The sequence below is a fragment of the Numida meleagris genome, chromosome 25 (assembly GCF_002078875.1).
Source record: "Numida meleagris isolate 19003 breed g44 Domestic line chromosome 25, NumMel1.0, whole genome shotgun sequence".
Classification (NCBI taxonomy): Eukaryota; Metazoa; Chordata; class Aves; order Galliformes; family Numididae; genus Numida; species Numida meleagris.
In genome coordinates this window covers 1,952,058-1,976,547 of record NC_034433.1, presented here as the reverse complement: position 1 = coordinate 1,976,547, position 24,490 = coordinate 1,952,058, and the positions used below count along the sequence as shown (strand labels likewise).

The 24,490-nt window shown below is 57.1% G+C and overlaps 1 protein-coding gene across 2 annotated transcripts; it reads left to right on the top strand.

The window, feature by feature from the left end:
• Positions 527 to 22,828, top strand: LRRN2 (leucine rich repeat neuronal 2). Of its 2 annotated transcripts, XM_021377347.1 has the most exons (3): positions 527 to 560; positions 672 to 787; positions 18,019 to 22,828. In XM_021377347.1, exon 3 carries the CDS (start codon positions 18,306 to 18,308, stop codon positions 20,394 to 20,396), a length of 2,091 nt encoding a protein of 696 aa, XP_021233022.1. In that variant the 5' UTR covers positions 527 to 560; positions 672 to 787; positions 18,019 to 18,305; the 3' UTR covers positions 20,397 to 22,828. The 2 variants fall into 2 exon arrangements, with proteins under 2 accessions (XP_021233022.1, XP_021233021.1); XM_021377346.1 differs by having other exon boundaries at positions 540 to 787.

The following is a 24,490-nucleotide window of genomic DNA, read 5'->3' as shown; positions in this document are numbered from 1 at the left end:
GAGGGGATATGCAGGGCATACACACGGGGGCATCCATGGTGTCACCATGGGCAGCTTGGGGACAAGGTTGATGCCAGGAACCAGGCTCTGGAAGGGAAGAAACCCTCTGTGAAAACCACCCCCTCCCCACCACACTCCCAGCACAATGCCAGGAATCTCTGTGGGAGGAACCCCAACTCTGTGATCCCATGTCTCCACGTTGCCCCCATAGGGAGTGGACCACAGTGTTGCAGCAGCAGGAGGCATTGTGGATGCAAGCAAGCAAGCACCTTTATGGGAGCTATTGGGGAGCATTGCCCTGGGGGGGTGCCAGGGGTGGCCGTCCCCATGTCACCAGCCCACAGAGGGATGCACGGTGTCACGGTGCTCACCAGAGCTGCAGGAGTTAAGGCAGCGGGAGCTGGTTGGGGTGGGTGGCACGTCCTGGCGACAAGGCTCGAGTGAGAAGGAGGAGGACGGGGAAAGGGAGGGGAGAAGAAGGGAGGAGGAAGAGGAGGAGGAGGAGGAGGAGGAGGAGGAGGAGGAGGGGGAGGAGGGGGCAGCAGCGGCTGCAGCGCGAGGTGAGGATGGATTTCTCTCCCCGCTGCCTCCGGACCCGGTGCTGAGAGCGAGCACAGAGGCAGCGTGCAGGGGTGGGCTGTTGTCATTATCCCCCCCCCCCCTCCCCATAGGACTGGAGCGCTCTTTGATGGGTCCGACGCACCCCCAGCCTTTGTCTGCCCGCACCCGATGAGCGACGGCCGCGTTGGATGCTCACGGTGATGGGAGACGGGAGGAGATCCCAAGGGTGAGTTGGGCTCCGGCCTCACTACAGCTCTCGGGTGGTCATGGCTCTGGGTGGGGGGGGAGCTCCTGTGCGTGGGGGTTCTGCTGTTTGTTTGGGATTTTTCCCCTTCCTTCCTCTCCGTCTGATCTCTGGTATGAAGGGTGCACTAGAAAAAAAAAAAAAAGCAGATGAAAATAGGAAGCGCACACAGCAACTGTGCCTCATCGGTGCGCGGTCCAGGAGGGGGCAAGGAGCACACCAAGGGCTCCAGGGAAAGGTTTCCCTCAAAAGTGATGGTGGGTGCTGGATTGCTGGTCCTGCCCTCGAACCCCCCCCGATATTGGGCTGATCCTTGCCCGAGCGCTGATGGAGTAGCGGTGGCGATCCCCGCGGCGATGCAGTGGGGTTGCATTGGTGCCACCGGGACAGAAATGTGAAACCCATCCAGCGCTGCGCGGGGATGCCGGCAGGATGCGATCCCGCCGGGAGCAGCACTTCCAAGCATTAACCCTTCCGTGGCCGTGCCCTGGAGAAAGTGTCAAAGTTAGGGCATGAAGAAGGGACTGTATCAAATCCACCAGCCTGGTCCTGTGTTTTCCCTCCCTCCTTCCCAACCTGCTTTTACCTGCTGGTGCCAGGTACAACCCCACCGAGAGGGCAGCAAGGCAAAAAGCGAGGGGAAAGCAAACTGGGAGCCCTGGGCAGTGGGTGTGCAGCTGATGGGCAGTGGGGTGCTTGGGGTGCATAGCCCCACACTGCAAGGATGGCCCCTGGGGGAGGCGAGAGGCTTTGGGCTGCTCTGCAGGAGAAGGTCCTGGGGTCGTTGTCATGATCTCTCTGCTGGTTTTGTGTTGATCTCACCCCTTCTTAACTCCTCCGTGCACACACTGCTATGCACAAGCAAAACAGCCCCTCCCGTGGCTGTAGGGTGCTGCCAGCCCAGGGAGTAATGGGAACCAGGGATCCCGGGGTCTGCGTGCCCCTGTGCACTAAGGGCCCCATAGCCCCAGGTTGCTGTGCAGCTGCTGAGCCAGAACCTGGCCCCCGCTGCTGTTTGGAGGACAAGCAGCCCTGATCCTGCAGCCTGCATGCAGGTAAAGCCCATAGCAAAGCTGGGAAGCAAGCCCTGCTTGCCTTAGTTCTGCGTAGCTGTGGGGTTGGTGCAAGTTCCCTGCAGCGCTGACTGCTCCCTGCCACGGGACTTCTTGGACCCGTCGGTCATGGGTGGTCAGGTCTGGGACGTGAGACACCGCCATCCAGCTGCTGTCCTGATCCTATGGCAGGAGACTCCAGTCCCTCCAATCCAGCCTCATTGCAGTGGGCACAGCTCTCCTTGCACTGGTGCAGAGCTGGCTTGGCACCCCTTTAGTGCTGGCATCAGGAGCTGTGCAGAGCAGGGATGAGTGCAAAACCCGGTGCCTCATTCTTGCTCTTCTGCCATTTTAAGCTCCTTCCATTGGGTGGGACCCTTCTTTTTTATTTTCTGCAATGTGAAATGAGAAATTCAGCATCAGCTGCTGTGGGAACACCCATGGCAGGGCATGCAGACCCCTCTGGGGCAGAGAGCTTGGTGATCCTAAATTGCTGCCTAGGGTAGGGATGGGGCATGTAGGGAGGTCCCAAGCTTGGACCAGGACATGGCAGATTTCCCAAAGAGCAGCCAGCATGGCACTGACCTATGGCTGCTCCTCCTTGGCCCAATGTGATGGGGATATACCTGTGACTTTGGTTCTCCTGGCCATGAAATGGGGAAATGTCAGCAGCTCCCAGCCCAGCCCTGGGCAGAGCCACAAGGAGCAGGATTGCTTGCTGGGAATGCACTGGGAACAGAAACACATCACAATTCGACGAGTTCTAAACTTGTTCCTATGAAGGGAGGTGGTCTCTTTGGGCTTGGGGTTGCGCTTAGGGGTTAGGGTTTGTTTCCTGATGCTCGCTGACCACCAGCTGTGCCATGTCCCAAACCCCCCCTGCATCGTGTGGGGCTCTTGTGCACATACCCCCCCAGAAGTCTCCCTTCCTGGTCCCCCTCATTCCACACCAACCCCATTCCTGGGCAGCATCCAGCACCCAGGCAGTGACATAGTGATTCAGTGGCGGTTGAGGGCAGAGAGTATTTTGGGATGAATAAATTTATAGCAGGCTTGTAAAAGACTGTTCCAGTGGGTGGGTTTAGGAAGGGAGTAAATGGCTGAGAAAATCACTCCGGTCACGGCTGGGAGAAGCGGGTGTTCAGCAGGGGGGTGGCAGCCCCCAGCCCCGTGTGCTGCATGGGGGGGCTGGGCTGCAGGGTCCCTCGGTGCAGGGAGCGGGGTCCCAGCGATGCCCCTATCCCAGATAGGGAGGGATGGATCCTCAGAGCCCCCCGTGCCCCCTGGGACATCTCACGTCAGGCTCTGTTTGCAAACAGCGGCGCAGAGCAGGAACGAGGCTCCGGCTTCTGTTGTGGCGTGTAATTCCGAATAACAAATAAATATGGGAAAATCGGGATCCGTTCCCAGACCGTTCACAAAGGGCTTAATTGGGACGTGGCGGTGCCTTTAGCCTGGTGCTGGCTCTCTGCACCGGGATCCTTTTCCCCCAGACGGGCAAAAGAGACGAACTTAGTCAATAAATTACTTGTGATAAATTATTCACCATCCCTGCTCGGAATGAATGCCAGCTTCCCCCTCCAGCAGCTTATCAAAGCGCCCATATTGTCTGACCCCTCCGGGCCCCAGAGCTGCCCGCTGGATTTAAAAGCCCATCCCAGGCTCTATTATAAAGCCATATTTTGTGGCTTTTATCGCCGGCCATAAAGCAGCTGCTCCGGGATCAAACATGGCATGCAGGGTTGGGCTGTGCCCACCTCATCCTCCCGCTGCCCAGAGCTGAGCAGAGCCCCATCTCCAGCTTCATACTGGGAAACCTGCTTTGCACGAAGCCGCTGTGACCCACAGCACTTGCTTTGAATTTAAAGGCTTTCATCAGCGCCGAGTTTGCCATCAGCATAAAATGGGGGGGGTTTCCATTTTAACCAGCCTTTCCCAACAGGAGAACTAATCCCAGCTTGGTTTGGGGGTAGAAAGCACAGGGAAACCCCTCTCATCCCAGCAGAGCTGTGTGGGTGAAGAGCATCAGTGTGGAAAAACAGAGAAAGCGATGCTAGCACCTGGGAAGAGACCAAGAATTCTTCTCTTCTCCTTGCGAAACGTTACAAAACGAACCCATTAGTTCTGCGCTGGAATCCGTGTTTTAATTGGGTGCCCATCGCTCTTTCATAGTATGGTAATTCAGTTCAACTCGAAGGTTCAGCCGTTCTAAACGTGGCTTGGAAGTGCAGAACTGAAGCCGCTCGCTTGACTTGAGGAGCCCGCTTGGGTTCAGACCTTGCCCTGAGAGCTCTGCGGCGGCTGATCCGAATTTGCAGATGGCTGCAGTTGATCCGGAGCTGCATTTTTTCAGCCGGCGCTTTTGGAAACGTGGAGAGATTTTGCAAATTCCCATTCCTGAGTCAGTTTTCCTCCCTCCTGCGTGCTGAGGGCTGGGCAGCTGGGCTTCCCAGGGCTGGATTTGGGAAGCATCGCGTGGGTCACCGTGCTCCATTGGTCTGGCAGCAAAGCATCCAGTGTTGGGTCAGGTCCTCCCGCACCCGTTGTGCAGCAGCAGGATCCAACTCTGCATCGAGCACTGGGAAGGAGCAGCAGTTAGGGCTGGTTCCATACCACGCTGCACCGGGGGGCTCTGAGCTGCAGAGCAGCCCAGCATCACGTTTTGCTTTATTTTATGTTTTCCCGAGTGCTGAATGGGGACAGAGAGCGGGAGCAACGTGCAGCCAAAGTGGTTTTCCTTTGGGAAATTGCTGCCGTGCTCTGATGGGAAATGGGTGATGGATGCTATGGCATCACTCAGCAGCATTTTGTTCCCCACCGCGCTGCTCCATCCGCCCTGCCCAGGGCTCGGGGCCAGCCTCGTTTCTCCCCGGTGTCCTTGCTGCAGACAGTCTCCTTGGGCAGGGCTGGTCAATAATGGGATTACAGAGTTAAAGGAGTTGACAATCCCCAGCGGGGAGGGGGAGAAGTTTGCAGTGAGAGGCTCTGAGCGGCTCCTGCCCACCCAGCTCTGTCCTCCCTTTGCAGGGCGGGTGGTGTGGGGTGTCTCGTTGCGCTGGGGACAGCTCGCTGCTATGGCACCTGTGGCATGGAGGGGATGGGAATGGGGTTTTGCTGTTGTGGCACACATCTGCAATCCTGTTGAGATGCTGTGGGTGAAGAGGAAAAGGGAAACAGGGGAAGCAGAACGGGGAGAGGTTGCATTTTGCTGAAGCGTTTGTCAAAAGAAGCAGTGGAAAAGGAGCAGAGCAGGAGGCTCAGCACCACGGGGCTGTGCCAGCTGGGAGAAATGGCCCAGCAGTTCTGCATGGGTGGGAGGACCCCATGGTCCCCAGCCCATTGGGAGGGTCCCTGGGGTCTCCACTGGTGGCAAAGCCTCTTTGCTCCCCGGTGGGGCTCAGCACCCCCAAACCAAATAGGAACGATGCCACAGCGCAGAGCTGTTCCTCCATCCCCGCCCTAGGAAGGGGTGAAGCATCCCCAAAAGCCATGCATGGCAGTTGCTATGGCAACCCTACATTTTTCTTGTGATTCCTAATGACTTATTGGCATTTGCAGTAATCTACGGTTTGGGTTGGGTTTTTTTTTTGTTGGCTGCTGGATGTTGCCTTGCCTCCCCTTGGCCCCAAAGAATGGGTTTATCCCATGGGGTGCTCAGCCGGGACCAAGCTGGGGATGCTGCCCTGGTGCTGTCAGCACAACCTCCTGGAGAGCAGCGGAGCTTTGCACAAGGCAGGTGCTGCAGCACAGCTTCTTTTTTCCCCAGAGGAGGGCACGGACACATGGAGATGGAGGGGGAATACTCCTGCGAGACACAGATGCAGCAGAAAGCAGAGAAACAAGAGGGGCCCCGTGCAAACCTGAAAACTGCCGCAGGATTGGGCAGCTCTCCGAGGTGCAAAACTCAGCCCGGAGAGAGAAATCAATGCTCTTTTTTTTAACCCATGCTTAACGCCAAAACTAACACCTCGCCCAGGCTCATCGGGGCGGCTTAGGCACGCTTTGCCATTGCAGTTTGCGGGGATGGAGTGGGACCTGAGGTCAGCGCGGGGTTTTCAGTGCAGCTCTGAGCTCTCCAGCTCAGCTCCTTCAGAGGCGCAGCCCATGCGTGCAGCCCTGCCTGCTGCTTGTGCTGCATGTTGCACCTGGAGGGTGAGCAGAGAGCAGGAGCGACGCTGCCGGCGGCGCTGGGAGCAGCTCCGCATCCAACCCGCGGTGCCTCCTGGTGCTCCTGATGGCTGTCGTGTCCTAACGAGCTGCTGAAACATTGCCTGTTGCAATTACCAGCTGGGAGGACCTTAGAGCATCTCCAGGGGCACAGTGACAGCTGCCGCCCCATGGCGTCCTCCCTGGGACCCTCGGGACAGCGTGGGCAGACTGCTGCCCTCCTGCCCCTACCTCTGCCCCTGTGCAGCGTTCCCTGCCCGCAGCACTACTGCTTAGCTGAAGAAATATTGTCTCCAGCAACAGGCATCTCTGGAGAAATAACAGCAGACGTCCCATCGCGGCTTAGATTTTAATTGCGCTCAGGAATTCCTTCCCTTTTTTAAGCTGTGTTTAATAAACTGTTCTTCCCCACCTGCTGAAGAAAGTGGAGAGAGCTGCAGTTTATCCACCTGAAGGGACAGCATCAAAACACTGCAGTGAGAGCATTTCTGCCTAAGGCATCCCCTGGGTCGGGGGCAGCGGGCAGTGCACAAACCCAGCACCCAGCTGCCCAGAGCCTCTGTCCCAATGCTCAAACTGGGAGGCCAGACCTTATCCCAGTGCCACGCTGACATGAACTTGTGTTCCCCAGGTGACAGCCTCCTCTCAGCAGTTTGGATTTGCTGCGAGCCACGTGGGCAGCAGAGCTCAAAAGGCTTTTTGACATTGCCCCGAGCATCCCCGCTCCGAAGGATGCTGCCATGGCCTCAGTGCGGGCAGGGAGGGGGGAGGGTTATGGCTGTGCCCCTATTGATCCTTCTGTTTCCATGCTGCTCAGCTGGGGACGAGTCCTCTGGGTGATGCAGCTGTGCTCGCCTGGATGGAGTCACCCCAAGCAGCCCTGTGCTGGCCCTAGGGCCGGGATGCCCATGGGACAGGGACAAAGCCCCGTGCTGAGTGGGCTGGGGACTCAGGGTGACCAGGAGCAGCACAGAGCAAGGGACACTTTCCCATGGATTTCATATCATGGAGAGGAAGTTTCAATCAGCTTGCACGCTGCAGCTCCAGGCGTGCTGCTTTCTTGGTTGATTAGATGGATGTAGGATTAAATGGAAGAGATGTGAGCATCCCTCTCCACTCCCGGCTCCTGTGCCGTGCTGCCTTGATTTTTCACAAAGACTCAGTGTCCGGAGCTTCAGAGATGTCTGCATCGCTCAGTCAGGCTCACAGGGGATGAAAATCTTGCTCCCTGTCCCCTCTGCAGGCTTTGCTTCATCCCACCTCAACCATCCGTGAGCTTTTCTGAATCTGCAGCGTACAACAGAGGGCAATGGTGTGTCATGGATACATGCACCATCATCTCCTGGCGTGCACCTGTCTCTCCAGCACACACACTGCTGCAAGGCGCAAGCACACACTTGTGCGTGTTATGAGCTGCTATTGCTGTCACGTTGGTGCAGCTCAGTGGGTGTGTACAGCACAGGAGTGATCGTGTCCCAGTGCCTGGCTGCAGGCAGTGCTGGCAGCCACTCAGCAGCGCTCCCTGCTCCATGCCCCGGGCTGCTGGGACTGCAGGAGCTGTCTGAGAGTCAAAGAAAAGTGAGCAAATGAGACCTTGATTCCAGGGAGAGGAGCTGCAGTCTGCTTTAGGAATTGCAGGAAAGAAAAGGAGGAGGAGAGGGAAAAGCAGCCCTTCTGGCGGGGGGATTGCAGCAGGTTGCAAAGGACCTAGCCGCACATTGCAAGGGTCCCAGCTTCAGGTTGCAAAGGTCCAGGCTGCAGGTTGCAAAGGATCCCAGTGCAGGTTGCAAAGGACCTGGCTGCACCTTGCAAGAGACCAAGCTGCAGGTTGCAAAGGACCCAGCTGCACACTGCAAGGGTCCCAGCTTCAGACTGCAAAGGACCAGGTTGCAAGAGGCCGAGCTGCAGGTTGCAAAGGACCAGGCTAAAGGATGCAAAAGGTATTGGCCCACGGGTGAGCCTGCACCATGCCCAGCCCCAGCTCTGCAGGGATCCAGCTCCCACGCAGCAGCGTCGCAGCCGGGAGCCTGCCAGCAACCTGCGGGGTGGGAGAAGGCAGAAGCTGGAGGTCTCCATTTCCGCTGAAATCTGGCACCTTCCCCCTCTCTGGCAGCCTCATTAGAAGCTATAATTACACCCGAGGGCTCACAACACCCTTTCCCGAGCACCCCAGGGATAAAAAAAATAAATTCCAGCAGGATGCTCTGAAGAGTTGGGCTTGATTGACAGGAGCTGGGCTGACACCGGGATCAGCGTGGGGAGCGGCAATGGCTGCAGCACCCCCAGCACCAGCAGGAAGGGTGGGCAGGGAGGGACATGACGAGCAAAGCCATTGTGTCATCCGACAGCAAGGACAGCAGTGTTCCCATTGGGGAGGTGGCAAGAGGCAGGTTGAGACCCTTCCAGTGGCTGAAACCCATGGAGCTGGCAGCACGTTGCAAAGGGGTGCAGGATGCAAGGGGCCAGGGTGCAAGGTGCGTGGGTGAAACCAAAGTCAGCCGCTGTGCAGCTGCTTGGGGTGGGTTGCAGCGGGGGTTGGGGGTCTGCAGCCCCCCAGCATTGCAGCACGCATCTCCCAGCAGCAGCGCCCACGGGAGCTCCACGCCTCTGGCAGGGTTCAGAGCCAGCCCACCTGGGATTGCAAACAATTAATTTCCCCAATCTGCACAACGATCAGCTTCTGAGGTGAACAATTAGCCGGGCACAAATTGTAATTGTCATCTCGGTTCTGATTTTAATTTGGCCTAATGAAGGCTAAGTGATGCCGTCTCGCTCCTTCTCCCACAGCCCCACCACCTCGGAGCTCCATGGGGACGGGGTGGGCTGGGACCACGGCCATGCCCAGGACAGGGATGCAGGGGAACACATTCATTTTTATTGCGGGCTGCTTGTTTGCAGACAGCAAGGCCAAAGAAAGCCATATTTCGGGGAACTGGCTGCCCGTGTCCATGCGTTCCGCTTTGTCACAGCCTGTTATGCTCTCCCCTTGCCCTCTGAAGCAGAGGGCTGTCATTTAATCTGAAATAATGCACTGTTATCTCCCCCTTCTGATTTTACCTCGCTGCTGCCATACATCTCCGGCCATGCCACCCTCCCTCCCCCTCCATCCCCACGTCCCCATGGCGTTATCACCCACTGCACCTTTCAGAGCTGGTGATGTTTCCTACGGAAGCCATGGTCTCACTGAATCGCCTTTCACTTCGAGATCTGATTTCTGTGGCTGGGCCCCACGTGCTGGGTGATCCTGTTTGGTGGGAGCTGCGTGGGGAAGTTGGCAGAACCCCAGTTCTCCTCCTCCATTGTGGTGGACGCTGAACCTCTCGGGGTGCAGCTCTCCAGCAGCACCGATTAAAACCATGGGGGGAACAAAATGGGGCGGGCAGTCATTGCCCAAACTGGAACAGTAGCTTTGCTTTAAGGGGAAAATACCGTCCTGCCCTACTAGGTTTTCAGACTTCAAAACCTAGTGGGTGACATCTGAAACCATGAAACCAACCTTTCCGTAGCTAACGAATCCAGATTGTGAAATAGATGCTTCACGTGGTCATAGACTGAAACACCCGAGACGTTACTGCCATGCAAACGTGCGTACTGACAGACCTTGGTGAACGGGAGGCTGAACCTCAGCCATTCTCCTGGCTTTGAATGGCTGCAGGAGCGGTGTCACAGCCGGGGATGTGACTTGTTAGACCATGGGGCTCCCTTTGAGAAAGCTGGCCTAGACTGGAAACCTGCTCTAGGCTTGGTGTTATGAAGAATCCCTCCATGCAGATGGTGGGCAAGCGTTGGAATGGGCTGCCTGGGGAAGAGGTGGAGCCCCTGACCCTGGATGTATGTAAGGGATGCATGGACATGGCGTTAACAGACGTGGGTAGGGATAAGACTCAATAGATCACGCTGGCAGTCGGATGTGATGATCCCAAAGGTGTTTTCCAACCTCACTGATTCCGTGGTTCTGCGACAGCAGCAGCTTGCAGAGCTCCTCCAAAGCCTGAGCCCATGCACCCCACGCTGGGATCCTGCATCGCCGCAGCACGCAGCAGCCCCAGTGCCTGCTCCTGGTGAAGGCAGCGAGCTGTGTTCCCTTGCCTGGGGTTGTAACCATCAGCTCAGCCCCACGCAGCAATTTGGGCGGCCGCAGTTTTCCCCTCTTTGACCAAATCAGCGCTGCACCCTTCCCTGCTCCATGTCTCGGTGTCACCGCGATGACAAGTGGCAGTGACACATCGCCGCTGCTCCATCTGCTGCGCGCAGCCATCAGCTAACGATGGGAGCTCGTTAGGGCCGGGAGGGCCCCGTTGGAGCTGTGTGCTTAATTAGGCAGCTCGGGGCCTGGGGTGCAGGGCAATGCTGAGCAGCGCTTCTTTGCTGCAGGTCAGAGCTGTGGAAGTTGGGTTCTGTGCTCGTTACCATTGCCTCCTTCTATCCATACACACGCCTGCATTCTGTGTCAGGTTGGGTTTTTTCACACCCCTTTCAAACCCATAATGACACATCCCAAAGTTCCTCCCAGAGCAGCCCCTCTCCTGCCTCTGTGACTCGAATGGATGAGTATCTCTGCAGAGCTCAGTCATGCGAAGAGCATTTTCTGGGGCTTTTAGGAAAACAATATTTTGTCAGTTCCTCCGATGACGATGAGTTATCTCGAGCTGCTTCTTCCCTCCCTCCTCCCATCTCCCAGCCATGCAAGCACAGAGGGTCTCCAGCTGCAGCTGCACCCACACCGGAGGCATGCACCCACCCTCAGGGCTTGCACCCATTTGGGACATGCACCCGTTTGGGGCAAGCACCCACAACCCCACTCTTGTTCTCTGCCATGCAAAAGAGCCCCTGGCAATGCAGCCCCCTATGCCAGCTGAGCAAGGGGCAGAGCTGCAGCCCCCATCTCCTGCAGGGAGCTCCCCCAGCAGCAAGGCACCGCTGAACTGTGCCATGCACCGCGCTGTCTCGCTGCCAAGCTGGGAAGCCTTAAACAGGCGGGACGAAGGCGGCAAATGTTTTCCATTTTCCCTTCCTGTTCCTATCAGGTGCTTTTATTATTATTATTATTTTATTTTAGATCCCCTTTGAATGACAGCTCTATCAAAACAGCTCATTTGGAAATGTCAGGTCCATTCTTGATAAGTCATCAGTCACGGTGATTGGTGCTGACAGACGCCCTGCAACGGTGCTGTGCTATCTAATATACTGCGCTGCAGTCTTTTGTAATATCACATTATTTTATTTATTCAGCATGGCATGAAATCTCTCCTTTAGGAAATGGGAAGAGGGAAAAGAAGTTAACCCTTCTGGCGATGCTTCCCTCTGCTGGGTAGCCCACGTGGGAAGCGGGAGGCATCAGGCTGTAGCATGGCACAGCATTTCCAGAGTCAACGTTTGGGGCTGTACTGGGGACGCTGACCCTCCTTGTTGCTGTTCAGCCCCATGGAGCTGCCGTGTGCTCCCATGGGTGCATGGGGGTGGGCTGGGACCAGCGGGCGCTGCTCTCCTGCACCCCCTGCTCTGCACCGCGGAGCCTTTCTTTGCTCTCATTAAAGCCTCTGCAAAGTGCCCAACATGCAAAATATCCTTTTTATTAGCTGGAATTGACGGGGCCGTCTGGGACTGGTGTCTGCTCCACTTTCAAGGCTCTGCCAAGCAGCCGGTGCTTGTCTCAGCGCTCCATGTCTCAGTGCTCCATGTCTCAGTGCCCTATGTCTCAATGTTCAGTTCCTCGTGTGCTCAGCATCCATTCACGGCAGCTCCTCCCAAAACCCAGGAATGGGACGAGGCACGGTGTCCCCAATGGGTATACAACCATGAGGTCCTGCAGAAAATATCCTAAAACAAGAGCAGGGCGGGCAGAGATCTGCGAGAGCCTTCCCCCCTCCTGCAGCGCTGCGGCCAAGAGTCGGAGCTCTCCTGGATTTGCCACCTTTGGGGATTACTGCTTTTCCTGGGTCCCCTTTGGGCTCCAGGGACTTCCCCCAAACTGCAGAGGAGTTCAAATCTGGGAAACTCCCTCAGAGATGAGAGCCGGGTGGGAACCGAGGAGCCCTGCGTGGTGCCTCAGTGCGTGGGGGGTGTCATGCTCTCCCTTTTTCCCCTGTTCCCCACCACTTTCTCTCCTTTCCATCCTCTTGTCCACCCCATAGCCCGAAAGCCAGAGCACAAAAGGCTGTGGGCAGACTGCAGGCTGCCAGCATTAAACCTTGGCTTTCTCCCCCTAGGGAAACACTGCTTCTTCCTCCTCCTCCTCCTCCTCCTCCTCCTCCTCTTCCCATCCCTGGTGCTCCCTTGGCCCTGCAGTGTCGCGTGGCAGCAGCAGTGTCTGTCAGCCACCAGAAAATGACAGCAAATGGCAGGAAAAGGGCTCCGCTAATGGCACGAGTGACACGAGCTCACTGTGCGCCAGCACAGAGGCTGCATCGCTGCATCCCATTGCTGCCCAGCTCTGTGCTGGAGGGCTGCAGGGTTTGGAAGCAGGGGAAGGGGTTGGAGTGGGGCTCAGAGAAATGCATCAGTGCTCCCACTTTGCTGTGAGCCAGTTTGGTGCACATTGGCACAGGACCCAGCTCTCCCCACCAGCCTTGGGCAGCAGGTCGGTAGCGAGCTCATTAGGAGAGAGCTGGGGGTGATTTCCAGGCGGTTCAATAACTGAGCAGCACAGCGGGCAGGAAGAGCCACGTGGCTCATTGCAGCACCGGGGCTGTTTGTCTGCCAGGCAATACCAGGGACAGACATCACCTGCGGCACAGCTCCCTGGTGCTGCACGGTGCACCCCATCACTGTGCACAGCGTTTTGGGGAAGAAAGCCCTAATTTCTGCCTCCAAACCCGGCAGAATGGAGCTGAAGCTCACGAGGAAGATTCCAGTGCAAACACACGGCGCTGAGTGTGGCGAGGGCACAGTGCAGGGGCAGAGGGGCACAGCAGCATCCCCACAAGGCATGGCCCCGAGGGCCGGGGTCCCACATGGGGTCCTGAGCCCACAGTGGATCTGCAGGGAGGGGCGGGGGAGAGGCTCTGTGCCGAGCTCCGTTGATAGCAGATAGCATTTTCTAAAGCCTGCGGGTGATGAAGGAGCCAAATGGCATTTGGAACCCTGCACGAGGCTCTCAGAGGCTTTTACACAGTGAAGGGCTCTAAATTAGCTATTGCCACTCAGGAAGAAGATCGGGGAGATAACGCTCCGGAAACAGAGACACAGTGCAGCAACAGTTGGAAAGGGCAATCAGCAAGCTGGAGGATGAGCACAGCAGCAGAGTGGAGTCTGTGATAGCAGGATGGGAAGCAGCCGCCATCCCGTCCCATCCCCACCTCTCCCATCGCCATCCCATGGCACTGGGGATGCTCCGGGTTTGGGTTGTTTGCAATGGGAACACGAGGAGGAAGGGGACTGCGCTGCAGCGGCCGCGTGCAGCTGAGCCCTGCTGCAGCCCGGAGATGTGCCAGTCGTGTGAGCAGCATCCAAAAACGCCCTGAGACGCTGCCCAATGCAGCACGGGGTCTGCTGAGGACACCAATTTTTCAGAGTAAGGAACGATTCAGCCACAAGCTGAGGCTCAGAATCCATCTTCCCGGCGATCCAGCCGGGAGATCAGCCAGCTCTTCCAGTTTGCTTTTGAAAGACGTTTACAAATGCACACGATAACCCCGAGATCAACCCTCCGGGATGAAAGCAGGCAGCCCCAGGGTTCCTGGCTGTTATCCCAGTGAAACAGCCTCGGGGCCTCCCATAGCTGGAGGATGGCACAGGACCCCTTGGGGCCAGCCCAGAAGCCAGGGACACCTGTGTGTCCAGAGCCTGCAAGCAAAAGATGAGGAACAACAACCTCGTTTCCCAACCCTCCTCATTAAAAACCATCCAAAGCGCAGGGGGAGCAGCAGCCTGATAAGGGCTCGGGCACGGCTGCTGCCCGCCGGCTGCGGGTGGATGGGAGCGATACGAGATGCAGCAGCGGAGCTGTTTGCTTTGCACGCTCCCCGGCAGCTTTTTATCTGCTGGCTTCTTCCTGGACGAGCAGAACCAACGTTATCTCCCTCCCTGCCAGGAGAGCTGCAGGACGAGGCCCTCAGGCAGCAAGCAGCGTCCCTGAGTCTGTTTGCATGGCTTAACCGAGGAAAGAAACACGCAGAGCAGCAGCCCAGCATTTGGAGGGCTCTGCTCCCTGCCTTGTGCGAATGATTAATGGAGGATAATGGCTCAGCACAGAACATGGCTTTGCCCCATCAGTGCCTTTGCTGGTTGCAGAGATCCGTGCAACCCCGGTGCATGGACCCCGGTGCTGTTTGTTTGCTTTAAAGCTGCAGAAGGGACGGGGCAGGAGCATCCCTCCAACCAAGCAGCGAGGGCGCAGAGCTGCATAACACACCCGAATTTAATAAAACGCCTCAAACAGGCGAAGTTTTTCCTTTGCCAGCTGCTTAATTAAATTGCCTAATGCTGTTTGCGATCACAGCACAAACTCCTGTGTTTAAAGACCACAGCGTTGCCATGGCGCTCACCCGGCGGATGGTGCGGGGCTGTGACGAAGCATACAGATGAGAGAGGCAGCGCCGGGCAGTTGCCACGTTACCGGAGGGATTCGGTGCATTTGTAGTTATTTATTTATTGGTTGATTTCCTCACGCGGTGGCAAAGTCCCTGCTGAGGTCTGGGTCGGGAGCTTCGTGCTGAATGGAGCGGTTGCTTTTCCACCCTGGGGTCCTGATGCTGCAACCCAGCAGTGCTGCTGAGCCATCGGCGGGTTGCAGCAGGAGGTGCTCAGCTTCCAGAAACACCGAGCGTTGCCGTGCCATTGCTTTGTGCACCAGCTTTGTAAGGACACGACACCTGTAGATTGCAATCCCGGCGGGTTTTGCTCCACTCCCCAGCATGAGGATGAGACGGGGGGTGAGCATGTCTGACCCACAGTGCCTTGTGTGCATGGGGAAGATTCCATCAGCTTCTCATGTGGATAGAAAAGCAGAACCCACATCCAGCAGAGGTTCTGCTGAGGTCTCCAGCCACAGCCATGTATGGTGCTGGGCCCCAGTGCTCCCTCCCCTGTTCAAGTTTTTCTTTTCACCCCCCCATATCCCACCTGCAGTCTGGAGGTACCGCTGCCCATCGCTGTTGGAGGGCTGGAAGGAAATCAGATCTGGTTGGAGCATTGGCTGTGATGGGTTAGGGAGAGCTCCCAACAGGGAGAATCATAGATTCGTGGAATAATCATAGAATGATTAAGGTTGGAAAAGACCACAAAGATCGCCACGTCCACCCATCAGCCCATCACCACCATACCCCCAAAACCCATCCCTCAAATCACAGAATGGTTGGGGTTGGAAGGGACCTTTAAAGGCCATCGGGTCCCACTCCCTGCAGTGAACGGGGGCACCCACGGCTCCATCATTTTCCTCACCACCCCGCCACCGTCAGCCCCAGATGACTCGACCTCGGCGCTTGAATTGAGATGTAACACATCAGTTATTGTATGTTAAACAGGGGATCATTAGAAACATTCATTCGAGATGAGCAGCTATCTACGAGATACCGCCGGTATCACAGCTGTCAAAGCGGCTCATCCAGAATGCTGCGGTTCAGAGATCCCTTGGGGTGTACTTAGCACCTTGTAGCTCGGGGTTGATCCCATGCTCCACACCAGCACACGGCCTACAGCGATGCTCCAGCACTGACATTTCAGCTCCAGAGCCACGGAGGGCTGGTAACACGGTGATGCTGCATGTACCTGCACCGCACCAATGGGCCATCGCAGCAAAGCCCTGTAGAATGCTGCAGATAGAGAGGGATCGAGGAGGGTTCAGGATGGCAGCAGGGTCCCTTACTCCCAAGTTTTGTGAGTCGTCGATACCGAACCCTTTGACTCACTGCTGGTTTTCTCATGAACACACCCCATTTTGAGCAGCACGGACGTGACCTCAGCACGGGGACAAACATCACCGGGTGCCACGACCCCAAGCTGAAGGAGGGGTGAAGCTCTGCCAAAAATCCCTTTTGTGCGGGGTGCACGCAGGAGGGATGCACGTATGGGTCTGATATCGGTGCCTCGCTGCACAGAGAGGATCCTGCCAGGCTGGAGCACGTGTGCATGCGACTCAGGCTGCAAAGCCCTGCAGATCCATGGGCTCCCAGCCACCTGCTCCCTGCACACGAGGGCTGGATCCCCCTCGGGCTCCTCCACAGCATCATGCCCCGAAAAAGAGCAAAAGGCGTCGGGGGGGGACGGGTCCCCCAGCATCTGGCTGCCACTTCTCATCTGGCACTGCACCGACAGGGACGCGGAGGCTCAGGGCAGCAGAATGGGAAAGCTGTGACAGCCGCACTCAGGTTCGGTTCCATAAAGCTGTCGCTCAGAAAAGAGAAGGGTTTGGCAGGAGCTCGCAGCGTGGAAGCACCAGGGTGGCTGGGAGAGCTGCTCACCCTTGTGGGTATCACCCGGGGACAGCGCCGTGGGACTGATGCTGCTTGCAGAGACGACGCATTGCCCGACCTCCGCCTTCCCCAGACCGCGTCCCACCAGGATAACGGGGGTTCTCCATCACCCCCCCCCCCACAGCACCGCCGCATCCCGGACCATCAACCACTCTCACTGCTGCTAAGGGAGGGGGGAGGGCAGGGAGGCGGCTCAGCTGCAGCAGGAGAGAGGCAGCGGCGCAAGCGCAGCGACCCAAGCTCCTTCCACGCGGTGATTTATCTCCTGGCTTCATCTAGCAAACTTGCTGATGGAAAAGACTCTTCCCTTCTCTGTGCCTCATCAATTCTCATTCTCCTTGCTTTTCTATTTTGTGTTGTTGTTTTTGTTTTCTTTTTCTCCTCCCCCCCCCCCCCCCCGGGGCTTCTGCTGCCTCTTCACGCGATGCTGCCTGCACAGCATCAGCCCAAACTGATCCATTCGGGGAATGTGTCCAATGGAACCAGAAACCCAAGCAGTAAATTACGTTTTTCTGTAAATTCGGATCCTTGTGCTATACAACCACCCGGGCCGCTGGAGCATCACCTCACACATGGAGCTTTCCACAGCCATCCCTGGGCAAGAGCTCTTTTCTGGGCTCTTCTTCACAGCCATAAGGAAATAAAACATATATCTCTATATTCTTCCATATTATTTCTTTTTAAGGAGAAAAGATTCTATGATATTTTAATGGCCGGAGAGATTTACAGCCGCAGAAGTGCCTGCGCACTTAAAAAGAAAGATGAGGGTCCATCAGAAGCGGCAGAAATCAATACCAGCTTCCCCTCCTTTAATGCTGGTCCTGCGGGAGGTGCTTTAAGAGGCAGCGGGCAGTGCAGGGATCGATTCTGGTGCCAGGTTTGGGCAAGCCGATGCTGAACAAAGTTTGCTTGGAAGCCCTTTATAGGGAGAACCAGGGGGTGATACAATCCAGCAGCTGGGAGGGAAACTTTCTTTTCTCGCTCTGTTTCCTCATGTTTGGGTTTTTTTTTTTCCTGCTGTATGAGGGTGTTTTAAGATGGGGTAAAGCCTCTGGGGCTCGGTTTGTGTCGGCGTGGGGCAGGAGTGCTGCAGACTGGAAAATCAAAGGTGGGGTAGAGGGGCATCTCCTGCTCCTACTGCTGCTCAGACAGGTGCCAGGAGGGCACACAGCAGGGACGGGGTTAACAGGCCTCTCTATTCTTCTAGGAGCCTCTAATGAGCCAGGAACTCCTGGTCCCATTCATTAGATCCTAGCAATGCTTTCAGTGTTGAGGTTGGATGGTCGGTCACGGTCCTGGGGGTGGGATTCCCCACGGTGGTGTAGGACTATAGGAGATGAGATGGGTGTGAGAGGTCCATGGGCTGCTGGTAACCCAGGGCAGAGCAACCACGGGCCAACACCCAAACCTCTCGGTCTGGGAAGGGACAGGTGATGCTATGGATATAAAGCGGGTTAAGTGGATGTATCAGTCTGTCTCAGGGCTGGTGCTGGAGCTGCTGAACACGAGGGCTTTGCCTCTTCAGCCCACGCCATGGGTGCAAGGTTTCTCCTCATGCAGCTCCTTGTCTGCCCTCTTTCAGGAATGACCTCGAGGAGCAACCTGGAAAATGCAGCAGAGTGCCGAAATGAACCCGCTGGGGAGGAAGAGGAGGCGAAGCTCTGATTAGAGGACTGGCCCCGCTCAGGAGGTGATGTGCCCTCAGCTGGGGGGGAGCAGGCAGGGCAGTGGGGGCTGATTGCTGCGAGGGCTTCACCTGGGGCATCTCCTCCTGCAGACCCCATCCCCACCACGGTCACCCCATGCCCCGCTCCGGCTGCACCCCCTGAACCTTCCCTGCCCGAAGGAAGCCGGTTCCACCACCCAAAAATGAGAGGTTTCCAGGGCAGCTCGCTGCTGCTCTGCGTAGTGGCCGCTGCCGCCATCCCCATCGTGCCCTGGAAGGTGAAATGCCCTCTGCAGTGCGTGTGCCAGATCAGGCCCTGGTACACCCCGCGCTCCGTCTACCGGGAGGCCGCCACCGTGGACTGCAATGACTTGTTCATCACCGCCGTGCCCGAGGACCTGCCAGCGGGGACGCAGACGTTGCTTCTGCAAAGCAACAACATCGCCAGGCTGGAGCAGAGCGAGCTGGACTATCTCAGAAACCTCACGGAGCTGGACCTGTCGCAGAACAGCTTCTCCGACGTTTGGGATTTTGGCCTGAAGAGCATGCCGCAGCTGCTCAGCCTGCACCTGGAGGAGAACAGGCTGGCAGAGCTGCCCGACAGCAGCTTCCCGGGGCTGGGCAGCCTGCAGGAGCTCTACCTGAACCATAACCAGCTGCGCAGGATCGCGCCCCGCGCCTTCGCCGGCCTCGGCAGCCTCCTGCGCCTGCACCTCAACTCCAACCTCCTGCGCACGGTGGACAGCCGCTGGTTCCAGATGCTGCCCAGCCTGGAGATCCTCATGATCGGAGGCAACAGGGTGGATGCTATCTTGGATATGAATTTCAGGCCCCTGTCAAACCTGCGCAGCTTGGTGCTGGCCGGGATGAACCTGCGGGAGATCTCAGACTACGCGCTGGAGGGGCTGCGCAGCCTGGAGAGCCTCTCTTTCTACGACAACAAGCTGGCGACCGTCCCCAAACGGGCGCTGCAGAGAGTGCCCGGCCTCAAGTTCCTGGATCTGAACAAAAACCCGTTGCAGAGGGTCAGGCAGAGTGACTTCACCAACATGCTGCACCTGAAGGAGCTGGGGCTCAACAACATGGAGGAGCTGGTGTCCATCGACAAGTTCGCCTTGATCAACCTCCCCGAGCTGACCAAGCTGGACGTCACCAACAACCCCAAGCTGTCCTTCATCCACCCCAACGCCTTCCACCACCTTCCCCTCATGGAAACCCTCATGCTCAACAACAACGCCCTAAGTGCCTTGCATAAGCAGACGGTCGAGTCCCTGCCCAACCTGCAGGAGATCAGCATCCACAGCAACCCCATCCGCTGCGACTGCGTCATCCGCTGGGTCAACAGCACCGAGACCCGCATCCGCTTCATCGAGCCGCAGTCCACGCTGTGCGCCGAGCCCCCCGACCTCAAGAGGAGGCACATTCGGGACGTCCCCTTCCGGGAGATGACGGATCGGTGTCTGCCTCTCATCTCCTCCCGGAGCTTTCCCTCCCGTCTGGAGGTGACGGATGGTGACAACATCTCCTTGCATTGCCGGGCGATGGCAGAGCCGGACCCGGAGATCTACTGGGTCACCCCGTCGGGGGTGAAGCTGACCCCCTACGCGAATGATGGACGCTACAAGGTGCACCCCGAAGGGACTCTGGAGATCGTGGGGATCTCTGCGCACGAGGCCGGGCTCTACACCTGCGTGGCCCACAACCTGCTGGGCGCGGACACCAAGAGCATCACCGTGCTGGTCAACAGCTCCTTCCCACGTAGCGAGGCCAGCCTGGAGCTGGCGGTGCTGGACGTCCAGCCCTACCACATCCTGCTCGCCTGGAAGCCGCACCTCAACGCCGTCTCCTCCAACCTCACCTGGTCCAGCTTCCTGCTCAGCTCCAGCTTGGACACAACCAACGTCGCTCGCATCCCGCTGGGCACCCACGCCTACAACATCACCCGGCTCCACCAGGACACGGAGTACTGGGCTTGCCTCCACGTGGCCTTTGTAGACTTGCAGGCCAAGGTGGCATGCGTCAACGCCAGGACTAAAGAGGCCACCATCCGCCACCGCTTCCTCGGGGACAGGCAGTGCCTCCTGACGCTGCTGGCCCTCGGTGTCCTGCTGCTGGCCGCCGGCCTGGTGGCTCGCTGTGGTTTCGGGGACGAGCCCGGAAGGGCTGGGGACGCGCTATGGGACGCGGGGGCCGTGCGCGTGGTCTACCCCCGTCTCGCCCAGCATTGGGCTCAGGGGCCGCGCGGTGGACAACTCCTGGCCGTGGAGGTGCAGGCAGCACCCCTGGACTCCTGAAGGTTGTCGCATTGGTTGGGTTGACTGTGAGTGGGGTGGGGTAGGGGTGGGAAGGGAGAAACTATTTTTTACCAAAAAAAAAAAAAAAATAATCACACAAACCAGAACAAAAAGTGAAGACGAGGAGTAATATCATGGACTTGGGCCAAGAGACAAAGCAGCGTGGCGGATGTTGAGGAGAAGAGCTTGGCTGCAGGGCTTGCAGAGCTCTACATGGTCCAGATCCACGTGCGGCTCCCACAAGCAGCCCTGGGACAGCTGGGATGGTCGAAGAGCCATAGGGATGGGCAGCAGGTCACCCCTTCCCACACGCCCTGGCACTCAGCAGGGGCAGCTCCATTGCTGGACAGTCCTTGCTTTGGAAATACAAAAAAAGAAAAAAAAAAAAAAAGAAAAAAAAGCCTCTCCCTTTAGGATACATGCTTTCCTTTGTTTGTTTCTTGTTTTTCTTGAGTAACCAGCCACAAATCCACACCCAGCTCCTTCCCGCTGCTCTGCCCCTCGCTTGCTGCCATCCCCCAGAGCAAAGCAGAGGGGACGGATGGCGGCCACGTGGGCAAACAGAGCAGAAGTGGCAGCGGTGACGCATCCCTTAATGGGCATCCCTGTAGGGCCGGCTGATTGCAACCCCGTATCCTGCAAGAGCAATCTCCTGGCTGTTTTGTAAACTTCAGTGGGTAATGCTACAGAATGAGGAAGGGGGGAAGGGGAGGAAGGATATTCTTGCTTTTCTAGTTTTTTCTTTTTTTTTCTTTTTTCCAAAATTCTGTATCTATTGCTGCGCAGCGAGAGGGCTTTATGGTAACAAACCTTCCTTCAGATGCAGGAGGGAATGGGATCCAGGGCAGTTCAGCCCCTGCACGCTGTGGGAGGGGAAGGGAAGGGAAAGCATGGAATCTGCTTTCCTGTGCTGCTGCTTTCTCTGACGATGAGTTAAACTCACAAAGGAATGGGGCCACTGGGCAGCTCCAGCCCCCGTCTGTGCCTGGTTGCCCCAAACCAAGGGGTGCGGTGACCCCAAACCATTGGGGCTCGAAGGAGCCCTTCCTCTCCCACTCAACAGGCACTGAGATGTCCTCATTCCTTCCCTGGGAAAGCCCAAGGACACCCATCCCACCCAGATGTGGGGGCTGTGGGGTGCCCCGTGAGGTCCCATCTCAGCACAGATGTGGCACACCCTGGGCACAGCGCCGTCATGGGGTGCACGGGGCTCTGAAAGCACCAGAAGGTCCTGATGGAGGAAAAGCAGCTTGAACTCCTCACAAATGGCCCAGCCAAGGCGGGGCAGCTCCCTGCGGGGCAGGCACCATGCTCAGGCACACAGTGTTTTGCTGGGGAATTCATCTGGAGGGTAACAGCTCTCTCAGGTCCCCACTCAACACCAAAGCGCATGTTCAGGACCCAGTGAGATCCCCAGAAGCACTAAGCACACACTGAAAGCAAAGCTTCAACACTCTGCTGACTTAGAGGCATTGGTACACCATGAGCAGAGCTGCTCAGGTGTGCAGCGTCACTGTGTGCAGCCCCAGAGCCTCTCCTCACCCTTCACTGCATTGGGGGAGATGTAAACACAAAACATATTCCCCCACAGCTCAGCTAAATGGCTGCTACAACCCATGGAAGGAGATGCTGAGAAGCAAGCAGTTCTGCAAACCAGAGATTGGAATGCAAGACGCGTGCAATTAATTTTATTTAATTTGAAGCCAGCTGGGGCAGAAGATGGCTCTCTGCCTCCATGGGGAGATCCCAAATCCCTCATTCCCAACAGGAGCTGTTCTCAAACCATTTATATCCCCTATCCGCAGACCTGGCTGGGGACAGCAGCTGGAGAGCACCGGGTGCCTCATCCACTCTTCATTGCTGCTGCTGTTTATTATCAGTGCACTACACAGCTTTTCCTGGGCACTGTGTCAGGTGAAACCATTCCCCATCCCCGTGCTGGAGCCTGGGCAGGGCCTGTGCAGCACCGTGGAGGAGCACCCATTGCCCTTGCTGCAGGGCTCGACCTCAGCATCCTGCACCAGCCCAGAGATACGTTTCCCCTCTGCAATTTTTCATGCAATTTCCAGCTCCTGATCGGGGGCATCAGGCCAGAAATGAGCTTTTCCAGGTGAATTATAGCAGCTGCAAAGCGTTACAGGGCTCACGGATCCTCCTCTGCTCGGAGGCTGAGCCTGAACGTGGAAAGCAGCGTACGATCTCGACTGGAGGGCTCTTCAATCTGAACCCGAAGTCAGGGCAGATCCGGGGCTGGGTTCTCATTTCTGGATGTCTCATTTCTGCTCCTTCCGCCCTCCATCCCTCCTCCTCCTCCTCTTTCTCAGGGCAAGCAGCATCACGGATCCCATTTGCAACAGAGCTTCTGACAAAGCCAACCGAGAACGCTGCGTGCCAGGCTCTATTTTAAGCTCCTAATAAAACTGGTTCCTGGAGTGGCTCCACCACCGTGTCCTTCTTTCACGCAGCCCCACGGCATCACCCTGTGCTCAGCACCCATCGCTGGGCAGCCCCAGCATCCACATCCCCATCCTCTGGGCTCTGAGAGGAGCAGGATGGGCACGTCGTTATCAGTTCATCAGGGAACCAAAGCAAGGCTCTCCTCCAGCACTTCCTCCAGAATGATTTGAATTAAAAAACCCCCGGCCTCCCCGGGAAATGTCAGCAACGTTATCCATATGCATGATGCCATTAGGATGAAGCAGGTGCAGCTTCAAAACCCTTTAGGAAGCCCGCCCTGTCAATCTCCACAGCGAGCACCTCTCCCTCCAAATGCTCCATCACCTCTCCCTGCTGCACTGCAATGCTCTGAAGATGGGGGGACAAGCAGAGAGCTGCTCAGCCCTTTGCATGCTGCATCTCCTGCTTCCTGCCTGAGCCAACCACTGAGGAAATGGGTTCAGCTGAGCTCAGGTGGGCAATGAGGGACCCATCAGGCTGATGGAGAGCAGCTGGGGCAGACAGAGGTCTGCTTTGAGCCAGGCAAGCACTGACCTCCTTGGGGTTGGGAGTGGGGTGCTTTGCAATTAGCTGCTTTGTTTAATTTCCTGTCCTTGCTCTGTGTTTTGAGATGCTCCCCCCTTGCACTGGGGTGCTCAGGGCTCACGTCCTGCTTGGGGGGGGGGTCACCAGAGAAGCAAAGGTTTGGGGACACAGTCCTGCTTTGTCACACGATGGCAATGCACTGGGGGTGCTATGGGTGCTGAGCTGGGGGGTCTGTGGAGTCATCCTGGAGCCATGTTAAATCCTACCGAGGAGCAGGGAGGGGGAATCGAGTTTGGGTTTGCACGTGGCAGGGCTCCTGCTCATGAGAAATGGATGCTAATAGGAAACGAGGAGCTGGGGCCCGGCTGGGAGGAGCAGGCAGAGAGCCACGGGGAGAGCAGCAGTGCGAGGGTTTGGAAGAGCAAAGCCCCATCCCTTGCAGAAATCCCCTTTGCACCAAGAGGAGCCACGCTGAGAGCAGCAGAGGGGAAAAACAACAGCAAAACCTGCTCGGAGATGCATGGGGGTGGCTGCCCCATCACTCAGACCCATGGAAAACCTATGGGGGGCCGCTGGTTTCCAGCGTGGATGCCAGAGGGCTTTCGTCTTCACCAACCCTTTGTGCAGCTCGCGCAGCATCTTGTAAATCTTTAATTACAAGAAAACTGCAACCTTAACAGTGAGCACACAAACGGCGCTGATAAATATTTAAAATTGCCACCGCGCCGGATCTGAGGGGGATTAAGAAAAGATATATTGGAGTGACAGTTATTAAACACTAAATCCCAGCAAATGTTACCGAGTGGATAAATAATGCAGCGTGGTGACAGCCGGCTGCGGGCCGGGGGGGGGGGAACAGCTGCTCTGGGGGGAGAGGCTGCGGTGCATCCCAAAAAAAGGGGAGGGGAAGGGGGGGGGAGGGAGCAGCCTTCTGCCATTCCTGCTTGGAAACATCATTCCGAGCACAGGAAGAGCCCGAAGCGGATGGAGGCAGCAGCTTGCATGGAAATGCTGGGCTTCCCTCCTGGAAATCTTGGGGTTTTCTCCTTCCCTGCAAAGCAGCTGTGTGAGTGCAGCAGGGCTGGGCTGGAGGAGCACGGATCCTGCGCCCT

What these genes read in the sequence shown, in the direction of transcription:
- LRRN2 (XM_021377347.1), top strand. Translation starts at nt 18,306, where the DNA reads ATGAGAGGTTTCCAGGGCAGCTCGCTGCTGCTCTGCGTAGTGGCCGCT.